Source organism: Dendropsophus ebraccatus, chromosome 9 (genome assembly GCF_027789765.1).
Source record: "Dendropsophus ebraccatus isolate aDenEbr1 chromosome 9, aDenEbr1.pat, whole genome shotgun sequence".
Lineage (NCBI taxonomy): Eukaryota > Metazoa > Chordata > Amphibia > Anura > Hylidae > Dendropsophus > Dendropsophus ebraccatus.
The window spans coordinates 80,938,677-80,957,194 of NC_091462.1; the positions used below are offsets into that span (position 1 = coordinate 80,938,677).

Genomic DNA, 18,518 nt, shown 5'->3' on the forward strand with positions numbered 1-18,518 from the left:
TTTATTAGGCATGCTCTGTGACCAGTGTATAGGTTACTCCATTGGGAAGTTGTGGGAGGCTGCGCTCTGGATATCACCTATTGAGAAAAGATATCTTATCTAAACACTTATGTCATTTTTAACTGTATTCCTATCTGTGAAGATGTGGGGAAGACTGCTTAAAATGATGTGTACAGAACAGGAAGTCTCAGCTTAGTTTTAGGCTTAGTGGTTGGAATGTAAACTGCAAGTTTTTTGGATTTTCTTATAATATAAATAGTAGAATGGAAAATGAGAAAAAAAATTACCCTAAATGTTCTAAAAATATGTTACACATAAAAATTTGATCTAAACATTGGTCATTTTCTGATGACACACTGCCTTTAAGAGCAAAAAAAATAACAAGCCTCTATCTGTGTAACAATGCTGTTAACACTTATGGAAGAAATGACAGCTGACTATCCAAGAAGGCTTGGCACTGCCGTAGAACAAGATGTACAGAGCAACAGCATTACATGTTTGTGAGTGCACACAGTACAAGATGCAAGCACTATCTTAAGGAGAAAAAAAAAAAAAGACAAATCAATATGACTAATATGCATTTACAGGAGCTACCATGTGGAGCCTTGGCATAGTCTATCATTATCTGGTTCTCTCAACAGTTTCCTGCAATGAAGGGGATGTGGCCATTGTGATTACCATGAATATTTCTGTATCTCTGTTATACTAAACATGTTGTTTGCCGCCATGTCAATTTCAACGGGAGTGGAGTAAGCGTAACCTGGAGAATCTTGGCAGGACCTAAAATTAAATTTGATCTTGAAAAGACAACACCTCACATCGATCACATATCAGAAGATGCAAGGTACTGCCTATGGCACTTGGTGCTTTCCTGCCAAGGGCATATAAGACATACTACTGAAATCTCTATACATGCTATGACATGTATCTTATATGACAACAATATAAAATATATTAATAAAGGAGAAGACTTCAAGATGGCCTCGGCTGGATGGAGAGAAAAAGAAGTAGTGAATGACTTTTCTCAGAGATGGCTCCTGTGAGTCTCTGAATGTAACTGCACTCTTATAAGGTCTTTAATGGTAGTGGTTATGATGTGGCAGTATTATGTAGTAGTATGACTGGTAATATTTTTCTGTTTTGCTCAGTAGCAGCATGGAGGCAATGTGTAATCACTGTATTCCCCATAATATTTATCAGCAACAATGGTATAAGATAACTATGTATGAATTGGAACACTTGATACAGTGTAGGGGCATTTTGAGGGCATTATACTGTGTGTGAAAAACTAAAGGAGGCACTATGCTCTGTGGGAAGACTTACAGGGTGTGTCCTATCATTTAAACAAACTCATTCTAGCGATTGGCGGGGGTCTGAGCGTGTGGACCCCCACCAATACAAATCTTTGATGTGTCGCTATGACATGTCAGAAGTTTGATTAGATCATAGGTACCCTTTTAAGGGGTTTACGTGGGCAATACAAATGATTTGTGTGCACTCCCTTTATACATTCAGGTCTCATGTCCTGCTGATTCTGAGTTTCTCATAGCGTTGCGTTCGAGAGGGGGCCCCAAGAGCAAATCCTGTGCAGGGCAACATCTATCTTAAGGCCCACCCGCGTTACAAGCCTTCAAAGCATTATAACACTTCTTTGATTTGATGGTAGAACGGGCATGTATTTTTTTTTTTATACAAAAAAAAAAAAAAAATCCATGTAGATACAGTCTAAGGTCACATGAACACGAATGGACTGTGTGTGCTGAAGGCTAGGGCAGGAAGAGTCCATGCAACTGTAAGCAATCTCTGTGCCACTATTGTACAGATGTACTCCTACTCCTAAAAAAACAGGGAAGTAACTCTTCCTGGCCAGTTTGCATCTTTTCTAAGGAACGCTCCTTATACATAAATTCATCTAGCTTCTAGTCTTTGTCTTAGAATTATGCAGCAGTACAGCGTTTAGCGATGAATCAGCTTCATGCCGGTTACACAATCTCCCAGTTACTATTATCATATTGACCTCAATAAGTTCAGATCTAGTTCGCTGGTGATGGCAAACATGAGCTTAATTTTTAAACAAGTTCTTGAAGACAGGCTGAGATCTGTGTGCTAATGAGCCGTGAAATCTTCACAAACTGAAGACACCGAGAAATGAGACATCAACATTTTACTTGTAAGGCACGAATCCAAGCACATCAGCTCCGTAACTCCAAGCATGCCGTATCAGATGTACAATACTCTGGACTACGGCTGGTTTATAAACCCTATTCAGGAATTGTGACTTTACAAAAGGAAGCCCCTGTTTTGCGCCCTTGTCTATCAACCAGACCAGCCACAAAGGCTAGTGTCTAAGCAATAACACTGCTTATTAAGTTTACATCAGCGTTGCCTACCGTCTCTGCATATACTAACTAGGGATGAGCGAACTTGTTAAACATTTGGGTTCGCCTGAAGAAGGTGGATGAAGCACCTGGACTGCCTGGTACTCATGTTTTTCAAGCAGTACTTCACCTTCTCCAGGCGTGCAAACCTGAACTTTTGGCAAGTTTGCTTATCCCAATACTAACTTCTCCCTCAAATGTCTACTCTCGAGACAAGTAAAGGCCCACTCAACCAATCACTGGCTAATATAGGTCACCGCTAAGGTCAATGATTGGCTGAGTAAATGCTGAACTGCACAGACCGGAACCATAAGAATGGCAGAGGGGAACAGGTGGGTGAGTACTGTTTTTTTTTCAGCCCTGGTCAGTATTAAAAGTTAAAAAAAATAATCACAAGACAATTCAGTTCTATCACTGGGATCCACCCATATGTAAGTTTTAGTAAAGAACAAAATACTATTACAGGGCTGTAGAAGAAAAAAATATTCTCCCCTCTTGACATCACTTCCTGCTCTTCATCTATTGGCTGCAGCTTTATCCCCCAGACTTCCTGTTCTTCCCATCCCCTGCAGCCACTCTGCACAATATATTGGCAATACTGAGCACTCACTGCTTCCATCCACATAATTCTCTTTGATATCTGGTACAAATGGAAACTGGTAAAAATAAACAAACATATAAAATCTTTAAGCGTGAAGGGCAGCGCAGACACTTGTGCTGTTACTGTATTCGGCTCACAGAGGATACTTTTGACTAGACTTAAAGGGTTATTCAGGATTAGAAAACCTACTTTCTTGTAGAAACAGCACCACTCCTGTCCTCAGCTCGTGTATGTGGCATTGCCGCTCAGTTCCATTGAAGTGAATTGAGTAATATCACACAACCTGAGGACAAGTGTGCCTTTGCAAGAAAGTAATTAAGTTTTTATAATCCTGGATAATCCCTTTAAGGAAGAATTAATAGAAAAACATTACTTTATATAGTAGAGCTGCTAGCTGGGGGTTATAGTACTGATCTATAGAGGATGTACAGTATAAGACATAATAGAAGAATGAACAACCATTGTGAACTTCCTTATGTACGTCTTCTCACGCGTCTTAAATGGAAAAAAAAACATAAAAAAATCCTTCATTTCTCATTTTGTCTTTTACTCATTCTTTACAGCTACTCATCAGCTTCATACCAGACAAGAAGCGAAACCAGGCTGCCTCAGGACAGATGGGACATAAGATCAGACAAGTTGTCAACATGAGCATTAAGTGCTGACCCTAAAACCAACAACCCAACAGCTAAGCTGACTAGTCCAAAGCGGCTCATCATCTGCAGTTAGAGTTAACTCCTTAAGATATAACAATAAATCCCTCCCGTTCAATGTGGGGTCAACAGAGAAGTTCAAAATGGCAACTTCTCATCCCCTTGGGCGTCCATTCACAGAACTGAAGAGCACTTGTGTTTCGGGAACAACCTCTAATCTGTCCAAAGCCTTCTTACACCGGGCAGGCAAGGGTGGATGGTGCATTTCTACCTGTGACCACCTGTGAATCTGCAGCACTCATATTACATACAAAAACCTACACTATAATTGAAATATGTTGGTGTAAGATGCTTTAAGGAGACGTACACCTGTTAATAGACTTGGCCCATTGACCGCTGTCCCTGCAACACAACCTATGTCAGCTACGAACTGGAGATTTCTGTTTTATTCCAATTATTAGTAGTTCATGTATTGGGTTTCTCCTGCTACAAAAGTACCTTGAATGGCACAAAAGGCGTGGAGGAAACAGATTGTTTTTGCTATTTGTTGACGTCACCTTTTGCTGTAATGCTGTGCAGATCACTTTCCAGCAGAATGCTAGGACAAGAAGTCTTAGCTTAGTTGTACGCCTAGTGGTTAAGATAAAAACTGCAAGATTTCCGGATTATTACAGAGTAAAATGGAAAATTCAAAGAAAAAAACTAAAATTCTTGAAAAGATATGTTTAATACAAAAACCCTGTTTAAACATTAGGGCTTTTACAAATTCCATTTAAGGAGCACACAAGCTGCATACATCACACTTATACTTTATACCAGTATTTAGACTAAGATGGTTAAAGCTTTAAGGTCTTTACAGAAATAGAATGGCACTGGCACAGGGATGCTGCTGCCATGGTCCTTTTTTTGAGCTGTGACCTGGTTCACGAGCATAGCGTCGATCTATCCCCAGTCACTGGCCCGGCCTGAAGCACTAAAGGTGAGTCACTGGGGGTGCCGTGGCACGGGAACCGAACAACGGCTCAAAAAGAGGTAAAGATTTAAAATCTATGTACCTGCTGGTACATTCGCTTTAAACATTTCTTTTTATTATTTTATTTAACATTAAAGGGCACTTTATTTAGGAGTTCTCCTTTAAAAGTAGTTTCACACACAGCTATTTGTGGTAGTTTTTCAGCCAAAGTCAGAGGTGGATCCAATAGGAAGGGAAAGTTTTAGTACTTCCTTTATATTTCCTTTTCCTTTTTGAATCCCTTTCTGGATTTGGCTCAAAAGGCAGAATCAAAAACTGCCACATTTAGCTGTGGGTGAAACCACCCTTTAAGGATTGACGCATGAAGACGGCATCTGGAAAAAAAAAAACCTGACCCAATGATTAGTTTATTGCTGTGGTCTGGCATGACCATCGCCCAGTGATCAGCTGTTATTGTCACATCTGTTCACATACTCTCCCAGAGAGGAATGTAGTATAACATGACAGACATTGTAACAGCTGGCTAAGGCTGGGGACACACTGCGTCTTTGCTGTCCACTCAATGCATCTGTTTTATGGGAAAAATTTGATGCATTTGTGTGCCATCAGTTAGGATCAGTCTACACTGACTTCCATTATATACCTATGTGCATTGTGCGGCCGTATATCGTATACTTTCAAGCGAACGCATCAACCTCAAAACTACGTGCGTATATTCGCGGTTCGCACTACGGCCGGAAAGATACGTAGTGTGAACATAGCCTTAAGCTGTTTCTTATATACCGCTTATGGGTTTTAAGAAGAATCCTGTGCATTATTTTCACTGTTTAGTTTGTACAGAAGGTCAATAAGATTTTTTTTCTCCAGCAAAAATCATTACCTGGAGGGCCAATATTGTTCGAGTCATAACCTAAAGGGGTTTTTATGGTTTTATACATATTATGCTTAATCACTATGTAAATGTAAGGCACCAAAATGCTTAAGAACAGCTTGAACCAGAGAGCTGGGGAGATTGCTGAACTAGAAAAAAATGTAGATATTCTGGATGAAAGGTAAAAGGTTGGGAGGAAAATAAAATAAAATACACCTGAAACAAGAGCAGTGGTTTTCCATAATTTCAGTATAAATGTCTTACACTGTTCCTCTGACGGGAAATTATAAATCACAGAGGGAGGAAACATTCAGGAAGCTGTCACAACTTTATTACATTAGAAGTGTAATTAATAGTGTAAATTTAAAGTGTTACTGTCATTTCTCAGAAACTGTTGTCATGTCCTCAGACATTGTCATAAGTTACTGCTCACACTGCATCCCACTCCTGACACTCACTGCAATCCTGAGATACACTAGGAAAGTGTGTGGCAGCGTGTTTCACTGCCTGGCTGGCAATCAAATCTAACTTGTTCGCTTCATTAGAGCCTATGGTAAACAACACAGATGTCCCTGACTGTGCCGCACACTCCCCCTGGCTAGATCGCAGGAGTGCAATGGGTTTCTGGTGCGATCAGTCTGAGGGCATGTCCGGTGGCGTGGTCCTTTTTGTGAACCATTGGTTCCCACGCACAGGGTTGGTCTACTGCCAAGCACCAGCCCGACTGACGCACTAAAGGTGGGACGGCTGGCTAGCCGGCCCCCAGTGGGGGGTGGGCAGGGATTTCAGCCTGGGCCGCTGCTTAGTAATAGACTGGCGTTGTGCACGGAAATCGGGCTACGGTTCAAAAAAAGGACCGACTAGTTCTATCTATCAGCGCTGGGTGATTATGGCCTAAACAACATCACGATTAATTGAAGATGTGACCTCGATTATGATTATTGAACAATTATTTAACAACTGTTAGGCCATGTCCCTTTTATAAGCCACACCTCTTTTTCAAACCACACCCATACGGGCGAGTCAAACTGAAGATAACAGAGGAGAGGGGTCAGTATATACATAGCCCAGCCATGGTGCTGTATACATAGGGGAAGCGGAGGCTATATCTAGTGTTTACATACCATAGAACAACATTCTCCAGCAGTTGTGAAACTACCACTCAGGTTAGGGGTCACTGCTATTGCTGCCTTTTCTCAGAGGGGAACATATATAGCCGTCAGCCACAAATGTGTTTAACAAGATATGCTACACTTGTTGAGAATGCATCGAATACAATGTATAAAGATACAACTGACGTATTACTACACTCCAGCATTGTCACACAGTATTGCAGCAAACAGGGATTATAGGTAAAATTGCACAAAAATATGCTGCAAAAATGTGTTTTCAAGCAGACGCCTTATGCAGAAAAATGTAATGTGGAAAAAACTAAGATGTGAGGAGTTTGTAGCTTCGTAGGTGGGTACATATTTAAAAAAAAAAAAAAAAAAAGAAGCAGCTAAAATCTCAGTAATATGACAACCAAATCAAATGCAAATTAAATTGGCCACTAAATTGGTATAATTTCTAAACCTAAGGAGAGATTTACCTGACAGATCATTGAAACCAAAGCCAGGAACAGACTATAAACAGGAAAGAGGTCATAAAGGAAAGACTGAGATTTCTCCTCTTTTCAAATCCATTCACCCATTCCTGGCTTTGGCTTCCCAAATCTGTCAGATAAATCTCTCTGTGTAAAGGCACCACAATGTAAGTCTGCTATCAGGCCAGCAAAATCTGGGCGGTTACTGCTCTCACAAAACATGAACTGCATTAGAGACCATTACTGCGGTAATGTTCCATCTTGTACTTTTACTTTAATCCTGTACATCTCAGACTTGTTAACAAGTTCAGATTTTTGGCTTTATAACCAGGATTGTGGTTCCAGCTTCAAACCAGTCTGTGACAGAGGTCCTAAAAAAGAGCTGGCCACTAAAATGTGTCACTTTAAACAACCCTTTAAGGGGGTCTCTCTCAGGCTGGATCAAAGCTAGAGCATGATGTATAAAGGGTTCAAGGCTATGAACAGATTTTCAATAATTAGTTTTTACTATTTGTTTTCTGTCTGCAAAGCGAAGCAACTTTCTAAATAGTCTTCATTGCACCACGTAGCCACTACTCAGAGAGTCCATAAGATGGACTTTCTGCTCTCTCAGTGATAGAGCTAACAGAAGGAAGGGGTATTGGGTTTTCTACCAGCTCAGATTGTGGACAGATCAGGCAGGTAAGTTTAAATTACTACATTTTTTTAAAGCGAATGTACCATAAGGTACATTCGCTTTAAGTGTAGCATATCAATGCCTGGCCCGGCCTGAAGCACTGGAGGCTGACTGGCCCACCCCCAATGGGAGGAAGTCCCTGTCCCTCGGTGACGCGGCTCCATTAGAATCAATGGAGCCGAATCACAGAGGGGCAGGGATTTCCATCCAGTGCTTCATCCCGGGCCTGTGCCCAGTGATAGACCTGAGCCGTGCACAGGAACCACAGTTTAAAAAAAAAAAAAGGACTGTGTGATCAACTTCCTCTCACCAGCGCCATTCTATTGATATGCTACACTGATGGTACATTCGTATTAAAGGGAAACTGACAGCACGCATATGCATATATTCATACTGACCAGTTTCCTGGTGACACTGTAAGCTCCCACCCCTATCTCAGGCCACTGCTGTATTTTCAGCATGAAGAATGAAGACATAGCAGCGGACGGTGCGGAAAGTGACCCATGTAACACTGTCAGTCCGAAGATAAAAAAAAAAACGTTTTTTAGCATCTCACACAGCAGCAGTGAAGCTATATATGCATTGCTGGTGTGATCAGCAACGGGAAACTGGCAGAGTTCCCCTTTAATGTACTCTGAGGGTGGGTTCACACTGAGGAATTCTCGAGGAATTGTAGAGGAAAGTTTTCTGCTTGAAATTCCTCGCCTATTAAGCTCTGGCAAATTAGGAGCAGAATTTGAGCGGAATTTGAGCGGAATTCGAGTGGAATGTAAGCGGAATTCGAGCAGAATTTCAAGCAGAATTAAAGCCCCATTGACTCCTATAGGATTCCTCTAGCGGAATCCGCCCAAAGAATTGACATGTCAATTCTTCAGGCAGAAAGCGGTTCCGCGGCACAATTTTCAGCGCAGAAATTCTGCTGTGTGAGCAAATAAGCAGAAAGCCCATTAAAGCCAATGTGCATTAACAAAGTTCATTCTTTACGGGCGGAATTCCGTGCGGATTCCGCGCGCATTTTGACACGGAATCCGCCTGAAAATCTGCGAGAATTCCTCAGTGTGAACCCACCCTAAGGCCTAGGAAAACCTAGGAAAACCCCTCTATTAGGGATGGTCCGAACAGAGTTCGGTTCGGGTTCGTACGATCCCGAACCCTCGGTAATGATTCCCGCTGTCTGCCCGCTCTGTGGAGCGGGCGGATCAAGCAGGAGGACCGCCTGGAAAACTGGGATACAGCCATAGCCATAGGCTGTATCCCAGTTTTCCAGGCGTTCCTCACGCTGTATCCGCCCGCTCCACGGAGCGGGCAGACAGCGGGAATCTGCTGCCGAGCGTTCGGGTTCATACGAGCCCGAACCTCGGCAGGTTCGGACCATCCCTACCCTCTATCTTTCATGCCTGTGGTTCAGCTAATTGTTGGCAATGATTCTAGAATTTTTTTTTTTTAGAGAACATGTTGTCTTTGTGACACTGTATTCTATGTGACTTATAGTGTATAATACCTACCTGGCATGGAATGCACGAGGTCTCCACACAGAACAAAGAACCTTGGCTTGGGGCACAGCTTATTAATGGCTTCCACAGCCTCATCTGTTAGCCTGATCTCCTCATCCCATTCATCTCCTCCAAAGTCACTTTCTCCAATTGCCCAAGATTTTATGAGGCCAAACTGGGGATCTGCTCCTTGTATAAAATAGAACGGGCCTTTCCACTCCTTCTCCTCGTCTCCAAAAAGAAGAAAAAGAAGAGAAATGTTAGGAGATTGCGGTGCGGCGTACAGCCATGACATTACATAGTAATAACAAGATGCTGAATATTCATCTCCAGGACCTTTAACAAAGAGCCAATTAGGGAAAGGCTACACCACGGTCTAAAAGAGGAACTTTCCTCTGAACGGTACAAATCTGCAAGCTGCTGACCTTTCTATTAAACAAAGTGAAATAATTCCTGGGGCAGTCAATTGTTTGTGTCTTTTCTGCCTTGGAAATAACCCATTCCCTGAAAGAGGTGCAGCGACATGCTGGGAAACCAATCTAACTGTGTATTATTGGAGCCTGCGGCAGGGTGAGCTTAGTGCATTCTGGAAAAAAACGGAAGACACATCCACTGAAGACCCCCCCAACTAACCCATCTCATCCACCTTTACTTATTGTGCTAATAGAGGCAGATGAAAGCATACAGGAATCATTTATTACCATAAATGAGGATATTTGTGCACTATTGTTGTGAATGAGAGATGTAGAACCTATATGTAATCCACCTGTTACATGATATAGACACCTGTTACATGATATAGAACCTATATGTAATCCACCTGTTACATGATATAGAACCTATATGTAATCCGCCTGTTACATGATATAGAACCTATATGTAATCCGCCTGTTACATGATATAGAACCTATATGTAATCCGCCTGTTACATGATATAGAACCTATATGTAATCCACCTGTTACATGATGTAGAACCTATATGTAATCCGCCTGTTACATGATATAGAACCTATATGTAATCCGCCTGTTACATGATATAGAACCTATATGTAATCCGCCTGTTACATGATATAGAACCTATATGTAATCCGCCTGTTACATGATATAGAACCTATATGTAATCCACCTGTTACATGATATAGAACCTATATGTAATCCACCTGTTACATGATATAGAACCTATATGTAATCCACCTGTTACATGATGTAGAACCTATATGTAATCCGCCTGTTACATGATATAGAACCTATATGTAATCCACCTGTTACATGATATAGAACCTATATGTAATCCGCCTGTTACATGATATAGAACCTATATGTAATCCGCCTGTTACATGATATAGAACCTATATATAATCCGCCTGTTACATGATATAGAACCTATATGTAATCCACCTGTTACATGATATAGAACCTATATGTAATCCACCTGTTACATGATGTAGAACCTATATGTAATCCGCCTGTTACATGATATAGAACCTATATGTAATCCGCCTGTTACATGATATAGAACCTATATGTAATCCGCCTGTTACATGATATAGAACCTATATGTAATCCGCCTGTTACATGATCTAGAACCTATATGTAATCCGCCTGTTACATGATGTAGAACCTATATGTAATCCGCCTGTTACATGATATAGAACCTATATGTAATCCGCCTGTTACATGATGTAGAACCTATATGTAACCTGCCTGTTACATGATATAGAACCTATATGTAATCCGCCTGTTACATGATATAGAACCTATATGTAATCCGCCTGTTACATGATATAGAACCTATATGTAATCCGCCTGTTACATGATATAGAATCTATATGTAATCTGCCTGTTTCATGATATAGAACCTATATGTAATCCGCCTGTTACATGATATAGAATTTATATGTAATCCGCCTGTTACATGATATAGAATTTATATGTAATCCGCCTGTTACATCATACAGAACCTATATGTAATCCGCCTGTTACATGATATAGAACCTATATGTAATCCACCTGTTACATGATAAAGAACCTATATGTAATCCACCTGTTACATAATAAAGAACCTATATGTAATCCACCTGTAACATGATATAGAACCTATATGTAATCTGCCTGTTACATGATATAGAACCTATATGTAATCCGCCTGTTACATGATATAGAACCTATATGTAATCCACCTGTTACATGATATAGAACCTATATGTAATCCACTTGTTACATGATATAGAACCTATATGTAATCCACCTGTTACATGATATAGAACCTATATGTAATCCACTTGTTACATGATATAAAACCTATATGTAATCCGCCTGTCACATAATGCAGATTCTTCCTTCACAACGAGTGAATGGCAGAAAAAAAAAAATGGAAAAGTTGCTGGAAAACGGATCCTTTATTTATTTTTTTTAACGTACACTAAAACATAGTCAACCTAATTTTTGTGCCCGTTAAAAAAAAAGGATCTGTTTTGATCCCTTTTTTTTTTTTAATAATGGAATTCAATGGAAAAACGGATCAAAACTAGAGATGAGCGAACCTGGAGCATACTCGAGTCCATCCGAACCCGAACATTCGGCATTTGATTAGCGCTGGCTGCTGAAGTTGGATAAAGCCCTAAGGCTATGTGGAAATCATGGATATAGTCATTGGCTGTATCCATGTTTTCCAGACAACCTTAGAGCTTTATCCAAGTTCAGCAGCCCCGCTAATCAAATGCCGAACGTTCGGGTTTGGATGGACTCGAACACGAACCCGGTTCGCTCATCTCTAATCAAAGCGGATGCACACACATCCGCAAAGACTTGGTGTGAACCCAGCCTTTGAAATGAAAAGTGGAAAGTGTCATAAAATAAATAAATAAAACAACTATTAGTCACTGCTCGCATGTCCTCACCAGTCCTGGTTTATGCTTCCTGCATTGGTGACATCACATACATCCTGGTGACTGCAGATGCCAGTTACTGCCCTCAATGATCACATAGCATCACCGCTGAGGCCAGGCAATGATATGAATGAATGCCAGCACTAGCGTCAGGGGATATAACAGGGGAATCATAGTAATTTCCTGCTCTTAGCGTAAGGATATGTTCACACTGAGCAAAAGCAGGGGAATTCTGTGGCATCCCGCCTGCCTCAGTGTCTCTATGGGAGGGCTTGCGCACCTTCGCTTCCATTGCTCTGTGATTAAAGAATTGACACATATATTCTTTGTGCGGAGAGCGGCAGGAGCGGAGGCGCGCAACCCTCCCATAGAGACACTGTGAGAGACTGAGGCAGGCAGAATTCCGCCACTTTTGCTCAGTGTGAATATATCCTAAAGGAGTAATCTCCAGTCTACAGCATTTTTTATTGCCCTCGCCAGACTTTGATTGGAGAAACAGGACACAAGGTTAAAGGGATATTCCCAATCTTAACTAATACAGTACTACTTGTGGGGTTCTAGTTAACCCCTTCATGGCCAAGCAATTTTCTTCATTCAGTTTTTTCAATGTTGCCCTCTTAGGGCCTATTACACACACAGATTTATCTGACAGATTTTTAAATCCAAAGCCAGGAATGGAATTGAAAAGAGAAGAAATCTCAGTCTTTCCTTTAAGGCCTGTTCTCTGTTTATAGTGTGTTCCTGGCTTTGGCTTCAAAAATCTGTCAGATATCTCTGCGTGTAAAAGGACCCTAAGAGCCGTAACCTTTTCATTTTTTGTGTTGACATGTCTACCTGAAGGCTTGTTTTTTGCGGGATAAGTTGTACTTTCTATTGGCACCATCTTTAGGTACATGATTTCTTTCTTTTCCTTTTTTTCTGAGGCAAATTAACAAAATACAGCAAGTCTGGTGTACGTTTTATATTTTTATAGCGTTCACCACATGGGATAAATAATGAGATAATATTATACAAATGTGGTGATACCAAATATGTGTATGTTTTTACCTATAAAAAACTGTGTAGTAGTATTTTTTGGGAGGGGGGGTGGGCTATTACTTTTATATTTAATATAATAAAATATTTTCCATAACTTTAATTTTTACTTTTTATTTGTCCCACAAGGGGACTTCAAAATGCAATCGCTCATGTAATACACTGTACTACTAGTATCATGCGGTGTATTATCCTGTCAGCTTAATCACTGATAGGTGACCTTACCGGCCTGTCTAGGTTACTGATCACCACTCTGCTCTAAAAGCAGTTTTATACCAGCCAGACCACTATCACCCCAGGATATATTACTAATATAGTGCTGTCACTAATAGTACTGGCTTTAGCGTGGATATACGTGAATCTCCCCTGCTTAGAAATGAAAATAGAAGAATTTTCCATTCCCAGAATGTGTAGTGTCTAAAGCTGCTCCTTCTCTTTGTAGACAACGCATCATCCAGTGATGTCGCAGGAGGTTGGGCTGGATCGGGTCTCTGAGCCTACATTGCATGCAGTTTATATAGTTCTTTACTGGGACATTTAGGGAGAGTGCGGTATGTTTACAGTTCAGAACAGCTTTGGGGTGAGGGTGCTGGAAAGGGGAGTAGACAGGGTAGGAGGGCTCTGTCTACTTATTACTGGTGTATGATGGCCCCCAGGCCTATTATTGGTGTATGATGGCCCCCAGACCTATTACTGGTGTATGATGGCCCCCAGGCCTATTACTGGTGTATGATGGCCCCCAGGCCTATTACTGGTGTATGATGGTCCCCAGGCCTATTACTGGTGTATGATGGCCCCCAGACCTATTACTGGTGTATGATGCGCCCCAGACCTATTACTGGTGTATGATGGCCCCCAGGCCTATTACTGGTGTATGATGGCCCCAAGGCCTATTACTGGTGTATGATGGCCCCCAGGCCTATTACTGGTGTATGATGGCCCCCAGGCCTATTACTGGTGTATGATGGCCCCCAGACCTATTACTGGTGTATGATGTGCCCCAGACCTATTACTGGTGTATGATGGCCCCCAGGCCTATTACTGGTGTATGATGGCCCCCAGGCCTATTACTGGTGTATGATGGCCCCCAGGCCTATTACTGGTGTATGATGGCCCCCAGACCTATTACTGGTGTATGATGCGCCCCAGACCTATTACTGGTGTATGATGGCCCCCAGGCCTATTACTGGTGTATGATGGCCCCCAGGCCTATTACTGGTGTATGATGGCCCCCAGACCTATTACTGGTGTATGATGCGCCCCAGACCTATTACTGGTGTATGATGGCTCCCAGGCCTATTACTGGTATATGATGGCCCCCAGACCTATTACTGGTGTATGATGCGCCCCAGGCCTATTACTGGTGTATGATGGCCCCAGACCTATTACTGGTGTATGATGGCCTCCAGGCCTATTACTGGTGTATGATGGCCCCCAGGCCTATTACTGGTATATGATGGCCCTTAGGCCTATTACTGGTGTATGATGGTCCCCAGGCCTATTACTGGTGTATGATGGCCCCAAGACCTATTCCTGGTGTATAATGGCCCCCAGGCCTATTTCTGGTGTATGATGGCCCCCAGGCCTATTACTGGTGTATGATGGTCCCCCAGGCCTATTACTGGTGTATGATGGCCAGCAGGCCTATTACTGGTGTATGATGGCCACCAGGCCTATTACTGGTATATGATGGCCCCCAGGCCTATTACTGGTGTATGATGGCCCCCAGGCCTATTACTGGTATATGATGGGCCCCCAGACCTATTCCTGGTGTATGATGGCCCCCAGGCCTATTACTGGTGTATGATGGTCCCCAGGCCTATTACTGGTGTATGATGGTCCCCAGGCCTATTACTGGTGTATGATGGCCCCAAGACCTATTCCTGGTGTATGATGGCCCCCAGGCCTATTACTGGTGTATGATGGCCACCAGGCCTATTACTGGTGTATGATGGCCCCCAGGCCTATTACTGGTGTATGATGGCCCTCAGGCCTATTCTCTAACTCTAGCAATGTAATATGAAGTTGTCACCAGATCTGCATCACAATAACCATACCTCCCAAGTGTCCCTCTTTTGGAGGCACAGTCCCTATTTTTGAGCCAAGTCCCTCTTTTCCCCTTACATGTCCCTCTTTTTGACCTAGGAATTAGATATGTATTTTTTTAAGTTGCACAATGGAACTTAAAAATTGTAATATTCAGATGAATCATGTGACATTATGGCCCCTGTCACACATCATTTCAAACATGCAGATCACATGACCCCATACACACATCTGTAGGTGTTACCGATCCTTTTTGGTACCATGATCCGTGACAAAAAAAAAAAAAAAAATTAAGCCATTGTGCATCCGTGTCACATAACAGTGGGTCTTTGCAAATGCAGAGTTTCTGAAACATATTTGTAATCCTGTCCGCAGCTGCAGGGCCGTAATTATACAGGGTTACTGATATGTGACTGGGACCTAAGGATGCATCACACATACAGGATCTGCTGCAGATTTGCAGATATCAATGTAACTAAATGCCCCTATCTGCAGCAGATCCTGTATGTGTGATCACATCTTTCTGCAGCAGATCCTGTATGTGTGATTGTATCAGTCTGCAGCAGATCCTGGATGTGTGATTGCATCTATCTGCAGCAGATCCTGGATGTGTGATTATATCTACAGCAGATCCTGTATGTGTAATTGCATCTATCTGCAGCAGAAACCGTATGTGTGATGGTATCTATCTGCAGCGATCCTGGATGTGTGATAATATCTGCAGCAGATCCTGTATGCGTGATTGCATCTATCTGCAGCAGATCCTGTATGTGTGATTATATCTGCAGCAGATCCTGTATGTGTGATTATATCTGCAGCAGATCCTGTATGTGTGATTATATCTGCAGCAGATCCTGTATGTGTGATTATATCTGAAGCAGATCCTGTGTGTGTGATTATATCTGCAGCAGATCCTGTATGTGTGATTATATCTGCAGCAGATCCTGTATGTGTGATTATATCTGCAGCAGATCCTGTATGTGTGATTATATCTGCAGCAGATCCTGTATGTGTGATTATATCTGCAGCAGATCCTGTATGTGTGATTGCATCTATCTGCAGCAGATCATGTATGTGTGATTATATCTGCAGCAGATCCTGTATGTGTGATTATATCTGCAGCAGATCCTGGATGTGTGATTATATCTGCAGCAGATCCTGTATGTGTGATTGCATCTATCTGCAGCAGATCCTGTATGTGTGATTATATCTGCAGCAGATCCTGTATGTGTGATTGCATCTATCTGCAGCAGATCCTGTATGTGTGATTATATCTGAAGCAGATCCTGTGTGTGTGATTATATCTGCAGCAGATCCTGTATGTGTGATTATATCTGCAGCAGATCCTGTATGTGTGATTGCATCTATCTGCAGCAGATCCTGTATGTGTGATTATATCTGAAGCAGATCCTGTGTGTGTGATTATATCTGCAGCAGATCCTGGATGTGTGATTATATCTGCAGCAGATCCTGTATGTGTGATTATATCTGCAGCAGATCCTGTATGTGTGATTATATCTGCAGCAGATCCTGTATGTGTGATTATATCTGCAGCAGATCCTGTATGTGTGATTGCATCTATCTGCAGCAGATCCTGTATGTGTGATTATATCTGCAGCAGATCCTGTATGTGTGATTATATCTGAAGCAGATCCTGTGTGTGTGATTATATCTGCAGCAGATCCTGTATGTGTGATTGCATCTATCTGCAGCAGATCCTGTATGTGTGATTATATCTGCAGCAGATCCTATATGTGTGATTGCATCTATCTGCAGCAGATCCTGTATGTGTGATTATATCTGCAGCAGATCCTGTATGTGTGATTATATCTGCAGCAGATCCTGTATGTGTGATTATATCTGCAGCAGATCCTGTATGTGTGATTATATCTGAAGCAGATCCTGTGTGTGTGATTATATTTGCAGCAGATCCTGGATGTGTGATTATATCTGCAGCAGATCCTGGATGTGTGATTATATCTGAAGCAGATCCTGTGTGTGTGATTATATCTGAAGCAGATCCTGTATGTGTGATTATATCTGCAGCACATCCTGTATGTGTGATTATATCTGCAGCAGATCCTGTATGTGTGATTACATCTGCAGCAGATCCTGTATGTGTGATTATATCTGCAGCAGATCCTGTATGTGTGATTACATCTGCAGCAGATCCTGTATGTGTGATTATATCTGCAGCAGATCCTGGATGTGTGATTACATCTGCAGCAGATCCTGTATGTGTGATTATATCTGCAGCAGATCCTGGATGTGTGATTACATCTGCAGCAGATCCTGTATGTGTGATTATATCTGCAGCAGATCCTGTATGTGTGATTATATCTGCAGCTGATCCTGTATGTGTGATTATATCTGCAGCTGATCCTGTATGTGTGATTGCATTCTGGAATTAAAGTGTAGAAATGTCTGTAAAATGAACCACAAGTTTCCCTCTATGACCGGCTAAAAAGTTGGGAGGTGATACTAATACCCACTGAGCCCTATGACAGTGCTGATCAATGTGCCTGTCAGAGCTGTCATAGTGCACCATGTGAGACTACAACTCCCAGCATGCAATGCCAGCAGGACCCTGGGGGTCGTTGTCTCCCAGCAGCTGGTCGTGCACGAGCTCCCGGCGGCTCCTCTCTGTACACCCGACCGCGTCTCCCTCCGCCGGCCGGTAAGGTCACTACCTTCTCGGAATGAAGTGAAAGTCCTGCCCTGAGCTCTCAGGAACACCTCCCGGTCCTCCGACATCGTCCGGCACCACAGCCCCGCACAGCGACCCGGCTCCACACTGGCCCCACGGGACTTCCTGATCTACTCGGCGATCGGCTCGTACTGCCTGGCAGGAGCGGCGCTGGGAGACATAGGACGCTTTCACATCCGTGTATTGATTGATAAGCCTGGCAGTAGCTCTGGGATGTGATCCCGGATGTGGCCGTCCTGTCTGCACGTTACCCGGTGTGATGCAGCCCCTCACTGCTGCCTCCATAGAGAACTCATATGATGGACACAGCAACAAGCACATTGTAATAAGGTCATAACCAATAGAAATGCAACCAATTTTATTGTCTTCTTTTTACTTTTTTCCTCTTTGCCTTCTAAGAATGATAACTTTTTGATGATCCTTTTTGAATCACTTTTTGTTACTTTTTTTTTAAGGATGACCAAAAAAACTAATTCTGACACTGGGAATATCCTCAGTTATGGTTTACGCCATATGTAATTATGGTTTAATACTTAATAATTTATTTGGAATTCCCTTCCATCAGGTCCTAGTGCATACAGAAGGTATACATACTGTACATATACTGTATTA

The 18,518-nt window shown here is 42.2% G+C and overlaps 1 protein-coding gene across 1 annotated transcript in view; it reads right to left on the reverse strand.

Annotated features, from left to right (window-relative positions):
• The window catches only part of CPPED1 (calcineurin like phosphoesterase domain containing 1), a 52,340-nt gene extending 34,227 nt beyond the window's left edge, over positions 1 to 18,113 (reverse strand). Inside the window, exons 1-2 of the mRNA XM_069985413.1 lie at positions 17,890 to 18,113; positions 9,243 to 9,461 (exon numbers count right to left, since the gene is read on the reverse strand). Coding sequence (XP_069841514.1) covers positions 9,243 to 9,461; positions 17,890 to 17,953 — 283 coding nt within the window. The 5' untranslated portion in view covers positions 17,954 to 18,113. The remainder of the gene's footprint in view (positions 1 to 9,242; positions 9,462 to 17,889) is intronic.
• Between the last annotated feature and the right edge of the window lie 405 nt (positions 18,114 to 18,518).